The sequence below is a fragment of the Pyrus communis genome, chromosome 13 (genome assembly GCF_041283825.1).
Source record: "Pyrus communis isolate YQ-2024b chromosome 13, ASM4128382v1, whole genome shotgun sequence".
Lineage (NCBI taxonomy): Eukaryota > Viridiplantae > Streptophyta > Magnoliopsida > Rosales > Rosaceae > Pyrus > Pyrus communis.
This window is the reverse complement of record NC_142577.1, coordinates 22,863,646-22,885,483: the sequence shown is the minus strand read 5'-3', so window position 1 is coordinate 22,885,483 and position 21,838 is coordinate 22,863,646. Positions and strand designations below refer to the sequence as shown.

At 36.1% G+C, this 21,838-nt stretch overlaps 3 protein-coding genes across 7 annotated transcripts; 1 reads left to right on the top strand and 2 right to left on the bottom strand.

The window, feature by feature from the left end:
• Positions 1 to 429: 429 nt before the first annotated feature.
• Positions 430 to 3,865, bottom strand: LOC137737543 (uncharacterized). Of its 2 annotated transcripts, none has more exons than XM_068477060.2 (3): positions 3,738 to 3,865; positions 2,869 to 3,218; positions 430 to 2,544 (listed from the first exon to the last, which is right to left on the bottom strand). In XM_068477060.2, exons 2-3 carry the CDS (start codon positions 3,213 to 3,215, stop codon positions 618 to 620), a joined length of 2,274 nt encoding a protein of 757 aa, XP_068333161.2. In that variant the 5' UTR covers positions 3,216 to 3,218; positions 3,738 to 3,865; the 3' UTR covers positions 430 to 617. The 2 variants fall into 2 exon arrangements, with proteins under 2 accessions (XP_068333161.2, XP_068333162.2); XM_068477061.2 differs by having other exon boundaries at positions 2,873 to 3,218; positions 3,738 to 3,802.
• Positions 3,866 to 5,427: 1,562 nt separating this feature from the next.
• On the top strand, positions 5,428 to 8,568 carry LOC137737796 (uncharacterized). 4 transcript variants are annotated; one of them, XM_088682981.1, is made up of 7 exons: positions 5,428 to 5,584; positions 5,662 to 5,764; positions 6,373 to 6,512; positions 6,586 to 6,948; positions 7,122 to 7,184; positions 7,281 to 7,473; positions 8,213 to 8,568. In XM_088682981.1, exons 1-7 carry the CDS (start codon positions 5,489 to 5,491, stop codon positions 8,227 to 8,229), a joined length of 975 nt encoding a protein of 324 aa, XP_088539107.1. In that variant the 5' UTR covers positions 5,428 to 5,488; the 3' UTR covers positions 8,230 to 8,568. The 4 variants fall into 4 exon arrangements, with proteins under 4 accessions (XP_088539107.1, XP_088539106.1, XP_088539105.1 ...); XM_088682980.1 differs by having other exon boundaries at positions 7,281 to 7,497; XM_088682979.1 differs by lacking the exon at positions 8,213 to 8,568 and adding an exon at positions 7,905 to 8,046 and having other exon boundaries at positions 7,281 to 7,497.
• On the bottom strand, positions 7,917 to 15,054 carry LOC137736230 (MLO-like protein 12). Its single transcript, XM_068475542.2, has 14 exons — positions 14,947 to 15,054; positions 14,785 to 14,842; positions 14,373 to 14,596; positions 13,779 to 13,895; positions 11,685 to 11,745; positions 11,488 to 11,576; positions 10,888 to 10,962; positions 10,699 to 10,787; positions 10,216 to 10,265; positions 10,058 to 10,098; positions 9,731 to 9,904; positions 9,191 to 9,226; positions 8,974 to 9,102; positions 7,917 to 8,435 (listed from the first exon to the last, which is right to left on the bottom strand). Exons 1-14 carry the CDS (start codon positions 15,052 to 15,054, stop codon positions 7,917 to 7,919), a joined length of 1,770 nt encoding a protein of 589 aa, XP_068331643.2.
• Positions 15,055 to 21,838: the final 6,784 nt, after the last annotated feature.

Genomic DNA, 21,838 nt, shown 5'->3' with positions numbered 1-21,838 from the left:
TAACGTGATTATAAATATTTTTTTTTCTTTTTAATAAATACCAAGAAAGTCGTTATTTAGTACTACGTTCAATGATATTTCTCTTCGTTTGTAAATGAGGGATCTTATGTTCAATTTTCGTCAAAAACGAATTTAAACCACATTATTCTTAGCTCATTATAAGGTTAAACTTCTCATTCTCCGTTAGTGTAGATAATATTGTTTGTTAAAAAAAATACCGAGAAAATCAGGAATCAGAAAAATATCATGTCATTATAAGTATATAAACATGTGTCACAAGTAAACAAGTATATATGAATCATCAACCAAGAGATGATGAGAGTTATTTTCAGATTCATGGGCGAGGATGGGAAAGAAAATATGAATCATCAACCAAGAGATGATGAGAGTTATGAAAATGAGGGACCATTGGATAGGAGCACATAGAAGTAAAAAAGGCATAGCACTGGATCAAATTTATTAAAATTATGTGACAGGAAAATCATTAACCTTGTTCTACAAGTAAATTAAGAAAAAAAAGGATCCTAAAAACTCTGACTCAAAGCTTGGAAAATACAGACTCCTAAACTGCCAATAAAACTGGTCAAAAATATAGAGAGGTTGAAAGCTCAAACACCCTAATTTAACAGTGTCCCTAAAACAATGCTAGAATCTTTACATGTCTTCTTGTTGTGGCCAAGCCCCTTGCACTTGCTACATTGCAGCTGCCGTTTTATTATGTCGTCTGATTCCGTCTGCTTCGTCTTTGGCCGCCCTGGCGGCCGCCTGGTGGGCGGAGGGGTAACAGTAACTACTGCTTGGTTTGATTCACATGTGTGTGGTCTGTCTACATTAGGAACAGGGTGAATTGATTCTGCATAAGTTAAACGGTAACTCTCCACTGTGAAGTATCTGGAGCAGTAATCATAAGGGTTCCTGCCAATAACTAAAAAGACAGCAATAGCATGGCAGCAAGGCAGACCAGTGAGATGCCATTCCTTACAGGTGCAATCCCAATGGTCGATGTCAATAGTGTCGACAGATTCTCCACGAACCTCGAATGTGCTACCATGTGAGAGTAACACTTGAAGTGATCGAGCAATTTCTGTTTCCTTTTGAAGCTTTTCCTCCTTAGATGGTGTTAATCTTGTCACCCACTGGTTGGACTCCACCCCGCGTGAATAGAAGGCTTCCATCATATTGCCTCGTAGTACATCAATCATCTGCGTAATTGGCAACTCATGCGCCTCTGATACCCAACTGTAGAACTGCTGTCCGAAGTTCGATGTCATGTGGTTGTACCTGCCTCCTCCGCAGAATGCATTAGCCCAGTGCACGGGCTCACTTTGTATGACCCAATTGTAAGCATCCGGTGAAATATTTTTTATGTTGTCAGCACTACGCTGGAAAGCCTCCCGAGTGGGTGCATAAGCAGCCGCATAAAAATCATTGATCATGAATCGTCTTGCCTCGTGAGAAAATTGGCCCTTCAAGTCCTTGTTAAGTTTTTCAGCAAGATGCCTCAAACAATAGCAGTGGTAACATTTATCAAATACCTCGGGCAATGAATTTTTCAATCCATTCTGAAAATCTGCTACAAATGTGATCGGCTGAGATGTTGCCACTGCCGATTTCAGTTCTAGTAAGAACCAGTGCCAGTTCTCATCAGTCTCATTATCCACAACAGAAAATGCAACCGGAAATACACCATCATCAGCATCTGCGGCTGTTGCAGCCAACAAAACTCCTTGATATTTTGAGTTCAGAGGAGCGCTATCAAGAAAAATTAGAGGGCGGCAACCTTCTTTGAAACCCACAATTGATGCATGGAAAGATACAAAGAAACGATGGAAGCTCAAGTCTTCCTTAGTAGTAAATGAAGCAAAACTCCCTGGATTAGTTTCCTTTATCTTCTCGCAGAAATACGGCAACTGATTATAGGCCTCTTTATAGGAGCCTTGAAGCTGCTCCCTGGCAATCTCTTTAGCACGCCATGCCTGAGAATAATTCAACTGAATCCCGTACTCCCGCTTAATGTCCTCTGCTATAGCCTTTGGCTTGTAGTTTGGGGAAATTTTCAACTTCTCCTTTATGATACTTCCCACCCAACCTCTCGTTGCCCGATACCCAGCTTTCACAGCAGCTCCTTCACATGTATGATCCGTGTTCATTTTCTTTATACAAATCAACTGGGTTGTAGACAACCTTGATGCATATATCCTCCATGGGCAATTTTGACCTTTGCATTTGACAGTGACACGATGACTGTCATTTTTCTTATACCTATAAGCAAATCCATGTGCAATTGAAAACTTATGCAATGCTTCTCGGAATTCGCTAAAACTATTAAACCTTTGGTCCACACCAGTGATGGTGCTTTCCCACTGTTGTGCAGCTTTATGATGCGTATCATCACTAGAACAACTAGGAACATGAAGCAAAGGGATTTCATGCAGTTCCATATCAATTTGGCCATCAGCATTGTCAGTATTGTCAGTATCAACTTGCATATCAACGGGCTCAACAAAAGGAACCACTGCTTCCGATACAGTTGTCCTGCTTGACCTGCATGTCCAAGCGTTCAAATGAGAATTACATGCAAAACACATGCAGGGAAAACATCGCTTTTGTTCGGTTAAGTGCTTCTTTTTGGGTACACAAGCACAGTACAATCGCATTTCATAATGGGATATGAAAAGGCATGCACGTGTTGCAATCAGTGTTCAACAAAAACTGAAATAATAAACACATTCCATGGTCTCTGTTCCACATTGTGATTGCTGCAATTGTGACCCAAACCAAACTACAAAAGATTATTCATCCAGGGAAAAACACACAAAAGCAGATATCAAAACAGCAAGAAATAAGATGAACTAAAACAAAATGTACCTACTAGCAGGCATGTTGGACAAATTTCGAATAGCAGCTTCCTCTGTCATGACAAAAACATCGACAGTGTCTGCATCCCCGAGAAAATTGACCATACGTTGCAAGTCCTTGTCTTTAGAGATCGTAATGAGAGTCTTCTTATTGCCGGGAAGGAAGTACTTGATGGACATTGTATCAGCACTACAATTAAACATATCCTCTATTTCGGACTTAAAATCACCAAGCAGTGTTTTCTCATCAATGCCAATCGCATGAGCGTCACCCCCAGAGTACGATAAATTTCCATCCTTATCCATCACAAACTCTGTGCCCAATTTACATATTGCTATAACCTTCTTCGCAGCCATGGCCTACCCACCCAAAAAGAAATTTGTATATGTTTATACACAAGAAATCATAAGTAAAAGTTGAAAACTACAAATTGCTCGAAACAATTTATACAAGAGGGTCGAATTTCATAGTTCATAAGAAACAAAATTACACAGAATGAAGCTAAATTACATAAGCAGGTTTAATTTCACAGTTGAAAAGAATCTAAGTTCCAGCTGCATTCACAAAACTAACCCCAAAGTTGAAACCTTTGCACAGATCCATACCCTAAATGTTAAAATTACACAAATCCCAAATACCCAATGTACTTATTTTCCATAAAAACATGAAATTATCCATCTACACAAGTAAAAATTTCAGAAATTCCTGAGCATAACAAGTACAATAAAATCTAGCGTATAAGCAAAGGTAAAAGAAAAACAAAAATCAATTATAGAGTAAACAATATTAAACAATGACAAACAAGAACCCTAATACGAAACAATTGCAAGTAAAATACAAATCGAAACCCTAGATTTAGGGGAAATTAAAAATCAAACCTTGAAGCCAGACTGAGATGAATATCTCTGGTGAATCTATGGAACAGATGAAAGTCGACGGAGAGCTTCCAGAGAGGGAGCGAACCGGGTATGAGACTTTGCCCTTGTAATTGGCTGCACCCGTGTGTAGATTAGACTCGTTGGATTTGGTAATCTATCCAATCAGATTGCAGGGGCCCACATAACATTGACGTGGGCCCTCACGTAATTGGAGGGACAATGTTTCACTGTTTACAATCCGGTACACAGTGTACCTGCACATTGTGTCACGGTGTTCCAATCATCTGATTACACATGTCCCGTAGTTTTCATTGGATAAAGTACGATTAGACCTTGGGTTAGGTAGGGTAATTGGACCATTTTATTCATAGAACCCATACCTCTTAACATTTTTTTTTCTTTTTTCCTTTCGTGTTTGAACGGTTATAGACTTCAACATCTTATATTAAATTTTTTATAGAGACAAAAGTAAAATGTGAGAGGACAGAAAGGGAGGGGAATATGAAAAGAGAGAATTCTACTCTTATTTTGAATTCACATCTCACCCAATGTACAAAATGTTCTATAAGAACAATCGTGTCGAAATTTCTCTCGTTAAGTACATAACATGCTAAAATTGTAGTGCTCATTTAGATTGTTACGTGATCATGTAAGACTCGACAAACTCGTACACAAACACAAAGAATACCTACATGTATAGCCATTTGTTACTCAAATTGTGAGACTCCAGCTTAATTGTTGACATGACATTTTTTAAGTTATTATTTATACAACAAGATATTCACCGTAAGAGGTAGAGAAATAAACTGATAACAAACTTCACGAAACATCTCATTTATAAGTAAAAATAATATGATCACTCTACAATGACGCGTTTGAGTTTAAATACAATCGCAACATTGTGCATCCTGAGCCAATAATATGATGCATGTGTTTCAACTCCTCCACATAACATACCTCACACTATGGTGACATCTCAATAGGTGGAGGGTAAGTTTCTCTCTTAAAAAATAAATATTTCTCACCTTTATCACCAAAATGAGCGTTAACTTAAATACTTAACACGAATTTACTGTCATGTAACATCTCGTATCAATAATGTAAAAACATATAAATAAAAATTCACACATATTTTTATTTATTAGCACGAAACCACATGGTGACGGTAAGGCCGTATCAGGTAAGTCATCTGCCTTTGCGATTCACTGCAGGATTGCAGCTTAGTCGTGGACTCGTGGTACATCCGCGTCTTTAGACCGTTCATCTTGCTTCTTCATTGCTTTTGACTTTTCGAACGGCTGAAGATTTGATCTCCCGTGTCTTAGACCTGGATTGGTACTGAGGTGATTTTAAAAAAAGCTGCTATAAAAAAAAAGCTGGGAGCTATTTTTGTGTTTAGTAAACACTCAGCTTTAGCTTTTTTTCATAGTTTTGGATGAAAAAAAGCCAAAAACAAGAAGCTGCAAAACCCAGCTTTGAAAAACCGACTTTTTTTCACATCTGTTTTACATAAAAGTTTACCAAACACTCTAATACTGTTTTTCTTTTTTCAAAAGCACTTTTACAAAAAAAATTTACCAAACACTCTGCTGCTTTATTTCACAGTTGCTTATTCTCACAGTACAGCAGAAGCAGTTTTTTTTTCAAAACACAGCAATACCAAATCAGCACTTAAATCCTTTGGAATTGCAATGTAACGAGTAAAAACAATGTGACAGACATTTGTGGGTTTTGAGTGGAGAGATGAGAAGATGGGTAGTCCCGCAGTTGTAGTAGGCCTTCCGTCTCCTCCAAATCTTAACGGCTCTCTCTGTCCTCCAATTCCCACAACTTCTATAAGCAGCTCGGTAGTCTCTCTCTCTCTCTCTCTCTCACACACACACACACACACACTGGTGATAACAGAAATGGGTAAATTTTGCAGAAGAAAAAGGATGGAATTGGAGAGCAAATGGTAAGGAAACAGACAGGGGATGGTGGGTACAAGTGGCGTTTGGTGATTGCTTATGACGGCACTCGTTATGCAGGTTATTTCTTTCTTCCATTAAAATTTAAAGCTTTGAGCTTTGCCCTCCTTCTGCTTCAATTGTGATGTGCTTTGCTTTGTTAGGAGTTGGCAAGTCTTGGGTTTTGCTAATTAGTACGTTTGTGAGGAACCCAATTGCTAATATTGAAGGAAAAAGTGGTTTCTTTATATCGCTTGTATATAAAAGAACAAAGTTTCTGCTGACAATCTGCTCTGCTTAGAAAGTGATTCTTTGATATATTTGACATAACGCCGCTGAGAAGGATTTTACATTTTCCTCAACTTCCAACTTTGTGCATCTTACTTGTGCTAGTGATATGTTCTTTTTGTAATCGGGCACCTTATAGTCGTGAAGGTCATTCTTTGTTGTCAATTTGAGGAGAAAATCTGCCGTATTACCAGTTATATATAATCATGTGTCTGGCTTGGATCTATCTCATCACGTCTGGGACGAGAGACAGATAGGTTTATGGTTGTATACAACCGTGGACACCCAAGAACCTCTCCAGTTTGAGATATTTAAGATGGCCATTTCAAAAGTTCTCAACTTGATGTTAAGCTCCAACTTTCTGCATCAATCATCTCCCAACACCTCAATGAATGTGACAGGATGGCAATACCAGAGTTCACCGCCTACAATACAGTGCTTTGTGGAGAATGCTATAATGAGCGCAACGAAACTGGAAAGGAAGGATCTTCATTTCGTTGGTGCAAGTAGGACGGATAAAGGAGTACATGCCTGGGGTCAGGTCTGACTTTCTCACAACAAGCATTTTCACAACCAACAACATATCACAGACTTACTTGCAGTTGAGCTTTCAGGTTGCACACTTTGTCACACCTTTCAACTATGACAGCATTGAAAGCATTCATGCTGCTCTTAACGGTCTTCTTCCTGATGATATCCGAGTTAGGGAGATCAGCCCTGCAGTGCCTGAATTCCATGCTCGTTTTTCAGCAAAAAGCAAGATTTATCATTACAAAATATATAACGACACATTCATGGATCCATTTCAGCGTCACTATGCTTACCATAGTGCTCATAAGCTAAATGCCGCTGTTATGCAAGAAGCTGCAAAGTATTTTATTGGAAAACATGATTTCTCTGCTTTTGTCAATGCCTCCCAGAAGGAAAGAGTGCGTGATCCAGTGAAGGATATATTCCGTTTTGATGTCATTGAAATGGTAGCAACCAAAACCCACAAGATTTCTTGAACAGTAGTTGAATGTTAGAGTTCTCTGCATTACTTTTCATTGATTGATATTTCTGTATAATCATCTTAAACCAATTTGATTAGCACTTGTCCTTCATTTTTGTGTCAAGAAATAGCTGATTCTTTAGTCATATCCTTGTTTAGGGAGCTCTTTTACAGCTAGAAGTTGAAGGCTCCGGCTTCTTATACAGACAAGTCCGGAACATGGTGAAGCATTCATTTTAACCATTTTCATCAAAAGTTAATGTCTTTTTAGTTCCAAGCAACGGATGTATAAGCATTTGCATTTTTACACCACTGCAGGTTGCTCTGCTGATTCAAATTGGAAGGGAAGCGCTTCCTCCTGATATTGTTCCCAAGATCTTGGCAACACGAGATCGGAGGGTGCTTGCCAAATATACCATGTTTACTCCACCTCATGGGCTTTGTCTTGTGACGGTCAAGTATAACGAGGAGCATCTACGGCTTCCATCCAGTTGCTCCGCAACCAGTTCTGGTAGGCATTATACTATCGGCTCATGTAAGCTTCCATTCTACTAAGAATTTCACTTGTACCAAGCAGTTTACAAGAAGTAATAACATGATTATTCACCATTGAAATTCAGTCTCTGTTATAAGTATCATATAATTCTTTCCTTTGGATCTGGTGATTTGTTGACAGCTTTAAAATTTTCACGGTCACTGAGGTTTCTGAAACTCATCACTTTGGTCCATAACGTCGAACATTGCTTAATATCATCCTCCACGTTATGCTCTGAAATCTAGCTCTATTAGGAAAGACGGATTATATGTTCTAGGAGATTGTCGATTTAGTGTTTAAAATGTTAAATGCGAAATATCAACAACATATTGCCCCTCTCTATCATTACTTTCTATTTATTTCATTTTATACAAATAGTAACATGATATCGTAAGGCATTTTACAAGGTGCACAAAGAGTTATGTGCTTGTAGCTGGTTGTTGATCAAAAGTAGCTAATATATCAGAGTCATGGTCTTCATCAATCACTTCAGTGATTTCTCTCCCATGACGCTTGCTATTTTCAAATTTCCAACTGCTCCCAAAAGATATCTCACCATCATAAGTCACAGTGCTTGCAACGATCTTCGGATTTTCTTCCTCTTTGGTGATTTCTGGAATAATGGATAAACTTGTTATATATGGGGTTGGAGGAGGTTTTTGTGGGACTTCCTCTTCTGTGATTTCAGAGGTTGAAGAAGAGCTTATTGCTGCAGGAGGTGGAAAACGCTGATCAGAATCTGGAGCTTCCTTAACTATTTTATCCGCGATTGAAATTTCAGTTGTGTCACAATTGTGTGCATGAGGCGACGATGAGTGGGAGTGGCTCCTTGAAATGGATCTGCTCTTGGAAAGTCTCTGTCTTGCTTTCTTGTGCCAGTTTTGGAGGCCTTCAACTACAGATTCAGTAAACACTGCTCTCCTCATGCCACAACCCATCTATCAAGTAAACCAACCATTAATGAAAAGGAAAAACAAAAAAGAAGAAGAAATGTCATTGATTTTGAAATTATTATCCATTACTCTCTGTATCTCAATTCTTTCAATCTCGTACATATCCACATTTTCTTAAGGGAAGGACCTTCAGATGACGTTCCACATTTCACTATAAAATTAATTGACAATGTGAAAGGGAACTAAACTCCTTATGATCACATATAAGGTCCCTTAATTTCCCGATGTGGGAGTCGGATTCGCACTCTTGTTTGGTGCACACGATTAGATTGGATTGAAGAAATCATATAATTCAAGGTATGTGTAAGGGTTGAGCTGAATAATTTTCATTTTGTGGGGATTGGAAAGGATCAGGTCCTTTATAAGTAATCTATCTTCTACCTTCAAGTTGAACGGAAATTTCGTCATTTCTTCCTTCAACATATCTTGAATACTGTGAATTTTCCGATCCAGTCTAATCCAATCCTAGGTGTCAAAGTACATATGAAATCAGTCACTTAGTTAAGGAGGGATAAGTCCTTACCTGGGTAACAAGGACATGGAGAGGCAGGGTCACATAACCACAAATTAACTGCACAACTACTCCCATGGTAATCCTTATGGCTATGATTTCACTTTTGCGATTTAAGCAAGACCCTGAACCAGACTCAAACTGTAACAATTGGCAATATATACAGGATCAGCTTTAATTACAGGAAGTAAAAATTGCTTGAATTTGTCAAGTTATATAAGATACCTACCCATGTCCAAGTTAAGAATGCCAGGTGAAAGGAGTTCTGCAAAACCAGTTCAAATGCTATATTCAGTATCATTCTTATAATTTGGAAATACTACAAGGGAAATGTTTCGTCGCCACTGTTTGGCACATGTTGTCAGACTGTAAGTCCAGATCATTGATCGAATTGGTTCTTAAAAAATATTAGAACTGAATGAAATATCCGTACGTAGTGGCCCTTTTGTTGCAGTGGTTCTTGTCTAAAATTCAAATACAAGATTTAGAGGCTGCCATTAAATCTTGATGATAATTAGGAAGATCATCAAGTGAACTTATTTTGTAACAATCAGATCATAAATTGTCATTAATTCTTACTTATGTGCGTGATCCAAATTCTCAGTCTGGTAACAACTGTAAAACGTTTGACAAGAACTGTATTTTATGAATACCCTATTTATAGTTATCCATGCATGCATGTGTTCGTAACGACGTTGAATAACCTAAACCGTCTAGTTTTTAAATATCCATTTAAGAATCATTCCTAATAAAAATCATTGAAGTATACCTGGATTAGGACGAGTTGGATGAGGTGAAGAAGCCATCTGGGTCGACCAAACCAAAACAAGTCATCATTGAGCTGCACTAAAACACGTCCTCGAACAACGGAAGTATTCTTGCAGCTCTCCACACACATTTTAGTTATTATCACCTCCAGCTTGGCTCCCACGACTATAACAATCTTTGAGAGAAGGAAAAAAGTTGGCAGTGTTATATAATCTTTAAGAAAAGGAAAAAAGTTGGCAGTATTATATAATATCTATATATGTAATTGAAAAAATAGAAACTTGATGCCTTGATTAATTTGTTTGGTTTTGTACAATAGATGCCGTACCAGTAAGGGAATGAATGGCAGCCAATAATGATTATAAAACACTGCAAATAATTAAAAAAAAAAAATATCATAACAAAGAAAATGTTAAACGTCAATCAATATAAAATAATATATATATATATTACTTTTCTTTTCCAACAAGCTTAAGCCACTCTTACCATGCGAACTGAGAAATATGAAAAGGATAGAGAAGAGCCAGATCCAAAATCTGCAAGAGATTACCAAAATGTTATATTCTACATATAATTTGTAGCATGCTAAAGCATCTTGTGATCACCATGAGTAGCAAGATACGAAAAATGTATAATATTAATGGTTGTGTTGTTAATATGGCGCAGATGATTTAAATCAAGTTGGTGATCGATTAGGGGTATATGATTGTGTATTACTACTTGGCAAATGGTTGATGAGTAAGAGTCTCCCAAAATATTATGCTTTTTGTTTCTTTTACAAAATATTCTAAACTACTCTAAATTTACTTAAAACAATGAAAATTTGAAATTAATTAGGTAGAAAGAAAAATGATGCATTTTCCTAATCAATTGACGTAGCTCACATCTGTATCTTATTCATTTGTTAAAAATATTATACATTATGTATATAATATTGTCTCGTTATTAAAAGCGAGTTTTTTTCCGTACCTAATGCCAACCACTTGCTCAAAGTCGTCATCGAAAGCTCTTGCAAGGAATCTCAGGAAATTGAAGTTGTTGCCGTCTGTAAAGTTGGCCTGTGAAGTCAAACATGAAACATAAGAAATTAGTCACACACGTGTTTTTACATTTTTTTTTTTAAATCGAGGCCAACGCATAACATTTGATCTTTCTTACCCTAATGAAACCATTCCGCAGAGTCATGTAATCAGTTTTTGAGATTGAACCACAGAACTGTCGAGCAAAACAAACCTATACAACCCATGCAATGCAAGGAGAGAAAACAAGAAATATTAATAGTTGCATAACATCAAAATTTTGTGAACATATAGTCGTATGAAAGCTTTTTGGATTGAATTTTTAATTTGGTCTGCATTAATATATATACTTACAATATATATAACCTATGAATCTACAACTTTGTACCTGAACTATATGCTTACATATTAAAATATAGCACCTAAAAGGAACAAAAAGAAAACTCAAACTAACACCCAGTTTTCGACTTTAATGAAAAAGTCAAAACATTTGTTTAGTATGAACTAATTTCCTATTAAATTAATCTCAATATATGTAAATGTTTGTCTAGTATTAAACTAACAGAAAATTACTATAATCTTTTGAATATTTTTGTTTGAAATATTTCTCTTCCATAATATTGGAATAAGTCCCGATTTCGAATCCCTATTCCTTTAATTAAAAAACAGTATGAAGTATTGAAATTACTGTACGAAATTAAGAAATCAGGCGTAAGGATCCAATTATATTACGACTTACGGGCCAAAGCAGCAGAGGATGTTTACTCCAGAACTTTAAATGCCTTTTCCCAAAAGGAGTTTGGTGGATGAGTTGGAACCTCCTTGAATCTGTATATATATACAAAAAACAAAATTTCCTCAGAAGCGTGGAGCGTAAATACATATATACTGAGTAACTATTACATAAAGTCTTACAGAACAGAGGCAAAGAGTTACCATTAAGGATCTGATATTCAAGTGTTCGAGTCTCATTCTCCCACGCATTCCATTTCCCCATCTGTGTTTTCCCAGAATCAAAATTCGATGAAAGTTATAAACTTATAAGACGCAAATCTTTAATTATAAGAAGAAATCACATGCATGCATGCCGACATCATTAACCGAGCCCTAATAAGATTGTAAGTGAGAAATACATTTAATTAAAATTTAGTTGCAAAACTAATTATCATTTGGAGAGAGCATTCTCGAAAAATTAAGTAGCTTAAACAAAAATCATAGGATAATACTTGTGTTCCCCCTCTGTGAGGATGAGCTCATTCTCCCCATATAATGTATTCATCGTACAAATTTTATAATCGGAACCGTTTAATTTTTTTAATTTAATTTCACTGTTCTAAAAATCCCCGCCTAGCACCGCGTTGGCCACCGTCCCGATTAATGCCTAGGCATTTGAAAATTAAGAAAGGCGCCTAGACCTGTTGAGGCGCCCGCCTAGCCCGTCTAGACCCACCTAGGCAACTGCCTAGGTTGCGACTCACATAGATAGAAAATAGATAAATTTCATTTTGCATATTATTTTTTTCAATAAATTGTAAGAGACTTGTTAAATACTTAACACACACTATATATTTGTTTCCCATATTTTCATTATGTTCCAATACTTCATAATATATATATGTCATTCTATTTTGTAGTTTATATATATTTTAAGTATAAACAGACACTTATTTACACGAAATATAATAAATTTACTTAAATCCGCCTAGTCTGCCTAGGCACCCACCTAGCTGCCTAGGCGCTAAGCCTCAGCCTGCTGTCCGACTAGTGCCTAGCTTCTTTTAGAACCTTGTTTAATTTAAAGATCACCCCTAATACAAAAATCATTTGAGTTGAAGACCTTTTAGTCACTGAAATGTATAAAAAAAAATCAACGGTGTGGGTACTAGTAACATATTCATGATGAACCATTTTATTTATTTTATACGTTTAGATGATTAAACGATTTTCGAATCGAATTATTTTTTTTAGGAATGATCTCCAAGTGATGATTAAGAAATTGAATGGTTACGATTGTTGAGTTTATATGCTCAAGATACGTTATTCGCAAATGAAGAGATATGTGCATCCCCTCATGGGATGCAAGTATTCTCCAAAATCATGTAGGTAGTCATTTAATTTTGATTAGATAAATAGACAAATGTGATGTTTCCAAAAAGAATAAAGTTAGTCGGGCACACAAAAATTGACACAACTTGATGGCAGACTCTAATAAAAGTGGGCAGTTTGTAAACAAATATGTTAATTTTATGTTTCTAGCATACCATCCTAATAATAAATACTAATTATGATGATAACTAAATTATGGCTAATACCGTCATAAGATTACACTAAGGTAAAACATGGGTAATAATAATCTTATTGATTGTTGTTGTTGCGAACTTTATCATCATGTGCTTGCAAATGAAATGATTTTTCGTAGGGATTGATTTTTAAATGAAGATTAAGAAATTAAACGGTTTCAATTATGAAATTTGAATGGTTAAGATACGTTATTCGCATGGGGGAAATGAGCTCATCCAGCAAGAGAGGAATGCAAGTATTATCCTTCTAAAAGAATAATAAGAATATTAATAATAAGTTGATGCTTGTGTCCCCTCCCCGACTTACGATAAACGAACTTTTATCGTCTGAACATTATAATAGGAACCGTTCATTGTCTTTATCATCATCTAAAGAACATATATGCAAAAAATTATTCAATTTGAAGATCTTTTAGCCATCCATATGCATAAAACAAATGGACAGTTCATCATAAATATACTACTTGATACTAAAACCGTTGATTTTGGTTTAACACGTATGGATGATTAAACGCTTTCCAAATTGAATATTTTTTTGTATATATGATCTTTAAATGATGACAAAGAAAATGAATGAACTGTTCAGTTATATGTTCAGACGATAAAAATTTGTTATTCGTAAGCAAGGGAACACAAGCGTTATCTTTAATAATATTGCTAGTATTATTAGCCTTGTTTTAAGTATGTACATATGAGTTGCCCACACATTGCAAAATACTTGTTTTGATACCTTGGCCATCCCGAGAAACATGGTTAAGATGCAGTAGAGCACATGAAAAACTGCAACCAGAGAGATTAAGATGTTCAGCTGCAAGACTCCTGCCCTTGGCAATAAAGGAACCATCCCCTAAATACCACATTAAAAAATGTATATATTAATCCCAAATAACCATATCCCATGATATTATTATTATTATTATTATTATTATTATTATTATAAATTAAGTCATATTATTATTATTAGTATTATTAACCTGACGCCAGTTACTTTATATGAGCTCCACATGAGAAGAAAGAAATTAAGTGAGGTCATTAAAGGGGAAGAAATTAACTGCCATTGACTCTACACTACTGGCACTAGTAGTAGTAGTACAATGGATGAAAGAATACAATATAATGGATGGTATCATGATAGCTGTATTTTTGGACTGATTAATATTGGTTGAACCAAATTAAAAATTCTGGTCTTCTTAATCAAGGGTTTGTATAAAATTATACGTCAACTGTCATATATATCAGCTGAAATTACTACCATATTAAGCCTGATTATGTCCATGATTGTTACAAGTCATTGCATATATTATATATAAATTATAAATTGTACCTTTGCCTCGCAATAGTTTTGATCGTTGACTTCCTTAGAGTGATTGGTGGAATTTGAGCCTGGGACTTGCGTGGCTGATGAGACAGCAGGGTCTACGTCTAAGGAGTTAACGGGATATTTGCATAGAAGAAAGGTGTTTGCCACAGCTTGGCCAACGCAGATTTGTGATATTGGTTCTTCTGATATCGTTAGAAGCAGTGACATGAGACCCAGTTTCATCATTTCTATATTTAAAGTACAAGAAAATGAGTTAAGAACAAAGTAAATGGTTATATATTGTGCATCTTAGCTCGAACTTCCACTGAAAAAATAATCATAAGAGACTTTCGACTAATTGAGAAATGCAGAAAGACAACTAGCAAATCGTGGCAAATAGAATAGAGTGCAATCAAAGTCAAAGGCTTGCAATAACCTGTTTTGAACTTCATCAAAGCCCTGTTTAGGGATTTTCTTCTCCCCTTGTTAATAAACTGATCACGATGAGACAAAAACCAATTAAATTCGAAACCATCTCATGTTTCGTGATTAATATGACAGTAACATAGTATAAATACAGTAGTAAGTACATGCATACCCTTGTTAAAAGGTGAAGAAAACTTTCGATGAGGAAGGATAGGAAGAAGAAAATCAAAGCAAAAACTGATACAGCCCATGTTGGCGTTTCTTCAAGGGAACGTGCCATCTCTCTCTATCTCTCTCTCTCTCTCTCTCTACAGACATCCATAGACATCCATGTATTTATATTTGCTTTCGGCAATAAGGTGAAATTATATTTCTTTTCGTTCTTTTTTCGTGGTCTGACGATATATAAGATTTTTGCCAGGGTTTGTGGAATTTGTCAACCGAGTTATCTTATTAATTACTATAACAGACAACGTGCAGATACTACAACTGGTACGTATAAGTACGGAAAATGTAGTTGTTTGACATCAATCAATTAATTAATTCTTTAAACAAGTAATATTTCCATGTCTAATAAAAAATGTACGGTGTGATCGATAACTGTCAACTTCTATGACAACCGCATGCAACCAAATTAACAATATATATAAATACTAATCAACATTTTCGCGCTGAGAGATTATTTTCTCGACGAATGCGGAAGCAAAAGTCAAAGTCGTACATTTTTTAAAAAAAAAATTTTGAGGATCAAAGTTTCCTTCCACGTATATGGCCAGTTGTTGTAATAATCCAAAGTTCTTATGCTTATCGAGTTATCAACCTTAGTTATTTTGTACGGAGTCAACGAACAAGGATTCATCAGTTTGATTTTCTTTGTTTTCAAAAAATTTCGTAAATAGTGTTGAAGGTGATCCTTCACTAACTATCAACTTCATCAACGGTCAGTGACTCGGTGTGTTTCTTACTTTCTACCCATCCCTACATTGGTGAATTGGTGAATTATGCTGTTCATTTTCTGGTATGAATGGAATAGGGTGAACTTGGATATGCACATTCTTAATAATGCTTCGCCAAGTGATATTATTGACATATTTTTTCTTTTTGCTGCACTATTATTGACATTTAAAAAAAAGATTACGATGTTGATTGATCTAATTAATGAATAAGGACATAATCAGTTTGAAGAAAAAAGTGTTTCGCACTAAAGAACATTACAAATTTTTATTAAGTGAGATCTGCAGTAACGTCAAGGGTGATTGTAAGACCATCTCCAACTTTTGGGTTAAAATTTAAAATTTTTAACCTAAAAAATTTAGGTTTTAACCCAGAAACAATTTTTCTGGGTTAAATTTTTAGTCCGAGATTATTAAAGAAGGAATTTAGGATAATTTTTTTTTCTATAGTAACTTTAAAAAAAAAAAAATTATGTAGACTATCATAATTTAATTTTATGAACATTTTAACCTAAAAATATATAGATTTCGATAAATATTAAAAAATCACTTAACTGACATCATGAAACTCGTGAAACAAAAGAATATGAAACACACAAAATAATTTTTTTTTAATTACTTTTGCTGTTAGATTTAAATTTGAACCATTAGATCTTCTTTTTTACTGTTTGGATTTAACCATGTTAGATATTAACCGTTGGATTCAATGAATTTATAAATATAAAACTAAAATAATACATATATATGGTGGGCCATCCCCCACTAACCGGGGGGAATCCTGGGCTAAATTTGCCCTAGAAATGAGTTTTGGGTTAAAACTCATATTTGCCCCAAGGGTTGGAGCAAGTTGGGGTAAGTTTAGAACCTAAAATTTGAGTTTTACTCCAATGATTGAAGTAGGTCTAAGGGATTTATAGTATATTATATATAGCTTTTTTTTTTCTTTTTTTTTTGGACAAACGATAGTGTTAATGGATTAAATAATTTAATATTAGGGGGAAAGGTAATTGATGGGGATCAACCGTGATGCAAGACAAACCAAATGACAGGGGGAGATAACCTGGGAATCACTTAACCAGGGGCAACATAACTCGCTCGCGTTGATAATCGTGGATTCGCTCACGCGACCAGGCCAAACACTTGATTGTAGAAGGAGGAAACATTCACTCCAAATGCACAAGGCAAATAAACTATTTTTCATTCATTCAAGTCCCATTTCTCAAGGGTTTAGTACATATATTTATAAGGAATGAAACTCTAGTTCGAATTGGACTTTTGCTCTACCCCAAAAATATTTAAAATGTTCTTAAATGACTACTTAATTATTTGTGTTGCCCCAAAACTCAATTAAATATATTTGATGGTTCCAATACGCATGAGACTCTTCGTAGATTCCAATACATGCATGAGAGCTTTGGTTACTACATCATTCTCCTCTTCGCTGAAGAAACTCGTCCTCGAGTTTAAATCTTTGTTGACTCTGTTATAATCTTGAAACTGATTTTTGCCTTTCCACGTGAATAAGTAATTGGAATATTTTCTTATTCTTGAAGTGGTAAATTCATGCTCCATGAAAAATCTTGCAATCCAACTGATATCAATCTTCATTTGATTGACTAAATCAACTAAAACTTGAGAAGCCTTCCAATTAAAAATATTAAAACCAACAAAATCAATGTATTCATAAATAGCATCTTCTTTCATATCAACAATATCTTGAAATTTGATATCTCCCACTTTAGCAACATTACTGACTTCCTTCAAAGATTCGTAAGATGAAAACACTTCTTCTCTCCCACCGAAACTTTTGTTATTACTCAAGCTAAAACCATCACAAATTTCACAATTACTCAAGCAACGATCAAATAAGGGAGGAATACTCAAATGAATTAAAGACGAAGCCTCAATACTTTCACACCCATAATTTGAACTAAGATAATCCAAACTAACTGTATCTTGTGCCACTTCATCGTAAAATGCTGAACAAAAATCTCCTACTTCAGTTGACTCAAACCATAGAGCGTAATCATGAAAAAGGTCAACACATTGCAAACAAATGCCTCCCTCCCCTTTGGAAACCACAACGCCTCTTCATAGATTTTCGATGCGAAAAATTTGATTGGTGAGATGTCGATGCATACTCTTAATCTCTTCCATGTCGTCATCAACATACTTATCATAAACTGGTGGAGAATTCCAATCAACCAAGCTAATCTTTTCAACCATTTGATGTTCAAACGGATGAAAAATATAAGCCATGATCTTGTAACGTAGCGGAAAACCAAAGATTATAACGGATTCAACAAAGATTTAAAACTTGAGGACGGGTTTCTTCAGAAAAGAGGAGAATGATGCAGTAACCAAAGCTCCCATGCATGTATTCTCTTCAAGAGTCTCATGCGTATTGGAACCATCAAATATATTTAATTGTTTTAGAGCAACACAAATAATAATTAAGTAGCCATTTCAGAACATTTTAAATATTTTTGTGGTAAAGCAAAAGTCCAATTTGGACTAGAGTTTCATTGTGTTGTATCCCTTATAAATATATGTACTAAACCCTTGAGAAAGGGGATTTGAATGAATGAAAAATAGTTTATTTGCCTTGTGCATTTGAAGTGAGTGTTTTCTCTTTCTAAAATCAAGCGTATGGCTTGGTCGTGTGTGTGAATCCACGATTAGCAATGCGAGCGAGTTTCGTTACCCTTGATTGAGTGATTCCCAGGTTATCTCCCTTGGTCATTTGGTTTGTCCTGCATCAAACCCGGCCAAGATGTATAGATATTATTGTTTTTTGCCAGTGCGATAAAGCGCCATGCAAATACTAGAAGTAATTGAACTTCAAATTCTAAGGTTAATTTTTTTCTTAAAATTCTTGTGTTAGATTGGATTATAGACATATCCAGGTTGTAACTGGAAAATAAAACATCAAACAAAATCTATAAAAAATAAAAATAAATAAAATAAATAAATAAACTTAAAAATTGCATCAAGACATGACTCTAAAGTTTAAAGAAGTCGAATATTTCACCCAAATAAACTTTCAATAATTCAACTATTCCTACAAAATATATGTATTCATACCCAAATAAATTTTCAATAATTCAATTATTCATACAAAATATATGTATTCATACTTTCTATGTGATCACCTTATTTTGCATTCTTTTAGACGAGAAATTAAAAGGAACAGAGAGGGAGAGAGAGAGAACTGCATATATATATATAGAATCAGGATTTGGAGACACACATTTTTTGTGAGATTCATTCTGTAATTTATTTTAATGATTCGAATATCTATCTTTTAGGTCACCACTCAAAGATCATGTCTACTAAAAATCACTTAAATCCAAAACTATATGACCGTCTGATTAAATTTATGGTTTCTTTGTAAAACCGTATTTGTCCATTTTCTTTACTATAAATGAATGTTTTAATGGTTTTAAATTTGAATAATTTTTTTTTGTAAAAATGCTGACACACCCCAACCCGGAATGTCCGCTAGGACTCCGAATCGAGCTATGTTGGGCGACATCTGGAAGGTGACGAAGCCATAAAGTATAGTGATGTGGAAAATGTGATTAAATTTAAACCTAAAAGTGTCCAGAGACAAGAGTGCGCTGTAAGTGGGGATGAACCCATTTCACACGCGACGTCAGAGCATAAGTAAAATACAGTAGTGTGGATAAGGATCATACCCTTGGAGGTAGCCACCAATACTAATATTTGCCAAGAATCCTCGTCGATACGGACTTTCAGCAGCTAAAACCTGAAGGGGCGCAAAAATAAGGGTGAGTGGGCCTGAAAATAAAGTTTTTAATAAAAACCTTTTGAAAACGTTATAACCCCTTGCCTTAAAACCCGTATAATTTCCCAAAAAGTAATAATACATAAGTATATAGAAATCATGCTCGAGAGTAGTGAAAACCAAGTATATGCCATGTCAAGTATCTCAGCAATAAAATAAGTAAGTCAGGTGAAATAAATCAATGTAAAATGATAGGCCAGCCAGAGTCACCTAACGTGACATGTACGGCTGAACCTATGGCTCATTAACCAATTCATGCACACGAATCGGAACCACTGGTCTGTACGACAAGGCTAGGTATAAATAAGTACGCTCAAGTGCTACGATCATGTGAAGGCTATGCGAATAATCGCGGGTCACCCACGAGTCGGAACCACCTATTGTGGTCTGTACGACAGGTTTGTGCACCAAACTTGCATCCAAGGTGAGCGTGCGGTGTGGGGGGTGAACATCACGTGAAGGACTGTGCCCTGGCCACGAACGGGAGCATTAACACCGAGGTACAGGATAATGAACTCTACATGCCTTTACATATAGCCATAACCATAACAAATGCAACCACTAACATCATGCAGTACTCACCTGAAACTTACATGGCCTCCGCAGCGTCATACAAATGTATGCTTATACATACCAATGCATAAATAAAACGAAATGCAAGCATGACATGGCACTTAAAAACGTAATTCCATTTAAAACCATTTCTGGGAAAATGAAAAACATATATACGTATATATAGAAAACCAAAAGCCCAATCACCTGGAGTCTACGCTACAACTCCCTAGCACAAACATTAAGGCGTCACGAACGATCACCGCCTATTCGGGAAGATCTGTACTTTAAATTTCCGATCCGTAAATTTCTAATATCCTCAAATATTACTTATTATAACGTATCAAAGTTTGGTGACGATCCAACGGTCGGATCGTCGATTGCTATAATAATCAAGCGGCGGACCTTAATGGAACTAGGTTCAAACAATGGAAATTCGTCAATCGGACCTCAAAAAAGGAATCAGGGTATTTAACCTAGGAAGGTCAGGGGACGTCTAGGCCCACATGACGCCGCAGGTGGCTGTTGGCCACCCCGACTTGCCAGAAAATTCAACTATTTCTAAAAATTACCAAATTTTACAGGGGTGAAGATCTCAATGAGATGAACAATTTTCATACCTGTGGCCAAGGCCAATTTGGCTGGGAACACCTCAAATTCCCCTCGATCCGTCGGAAGGGTGATTCTTGATTTGTCCTCAAATCGACTCCGACGCTCCAACCAATGATTGGGCTTTGTTCGTGACTCAAGGGAAGTCTAATGATGGTGGTAATTGAAGCAAAACATTTCGGAATTGGTGGATTTGGAGCAAGTCTTCTGCGGCACTCGCGGCGTATTCTTCGTGAAATCTCCACCATTTTGTGTCAATTTTGGCAAGAATTGGATGTTGGTATATGGTGATGAGGTTTGGTGGTGGTGATTGGGTGAAAATCACCTGAAAAATGGATGAGAATCGCCAGAAATTGCTTCAAACCCAGCGGCACCGCTGGTCGGATCCGTGGGTATAGGGGTGAAGGGATGGAGGTCTGGGTTGGGTGCCACTCACCTCTCTCATTTCCCCTCATTTCCTTCCCTTCTCATTGGTCCTCATTTTTCTCTCTTCTTTCTGGTTGGGCGTCCCGCCCCTCCTTTCCCTCCTTTATAATTCATCACCACTGCCCATTTTTTTTCCTTTAATCTGGGCCACACATGTGGCTCACCAGATTTTACTCCAAAAATCTAGAGCTTTCTAGATATTAATTAATTTACTACAATGCCCACAACTTTAAACGTTAATATCTCATTCGTTATAACTCCAAATTGCGCTCCGTTTGCGCCCATGTGTCCGTAGTGACGAGTACTACGAGGATACGCCAAGAAAATGAACCTTACGTGACACGACATGGTAGTTAGCATAAGTCCAACACTTTTGCCTCGAAGGGCATTTTCGTAAATTCTCTTATTAAAATTATAAAAATCATAATAATTGGGGACAGGTCGTTACAATGCTCTATGAATGATGTACTAAAATAAGACGGTTTAGATTGTTACGAAGTAATTCCTACAAATGAATGTCAAAAACATGTATCCCAGATTTTAACCTATTTATACATGGGGTTCAACTGCAGTCATAGCAGCACCCATGTATTGAAACCATGAATTTGAAGGGTTAATCAGTGCAATTTGTAGTGTCTTTTATCATCGATCTTATGCATTTGCAGTGGCCAGGATGCTAAGACAACAAAACAACTCAACTCAACCACGTTAATCCC

Bases quoted from the DNA above. Each gene is read 5' to 3' on its own strand.
- LOC137737796 (XM_088682979.1), top strand. From the start codon at position 5,489: ATGGGTAGTCCCGCAGTTGTAGTAGGCCTTCCGTCTCCTCCAAATCTT. The intron at 5,585-5,661 runs GTAGTCTCTCTC...TAAATTTTGCAG, and splicing joins CAACTTCTATAAGCAGCTCG to AAGAAAAAGGATGGAATTGG. The intron at 6,949-7,121 runs GTAGCAACCAAA...ATCCTTGTTTAG, and splicing joins GTTTTGATGTCATTGAAATG to GGAGCTCTTTTACAGCTAGA.
- LOC137736230 (XM_068475542.2), bottom strand. From the start codon at position 15,054: ATGGCACGTTCCCTTGAAGAAACGCCAACATGGGCTGTATCAGTTTTT. The intron at 14,597-14,784 runs GTTATTGCAAGC...CTTTAAATATAG, and splicing joins TTTGATGAAGTTCAAAACAG to AAATGATGAAACTGGGTCTC. The intron at 13,896-14,372 runs GTACAATTTATA...TGTGGTATTTAG, and splicing joins AAAACTATTGCGAGGCAAAG to GGGATGGTTCCTTTATTGCC.
- LOC137737543 (XM_068477060.2), bottom strand. From the start codon at position 3,215: ATGGCTGCGAAGAAGGTTATAGCAATATGTAAATTGGGCACAGAGTTT. The intron at 2,545-2,868 runs GTACATTTTGTT...TTGGACATGCAG, and splicing joins TCCAACATGCCTGCTAGTAG to GTCAAGCAGGACAACTGTAT.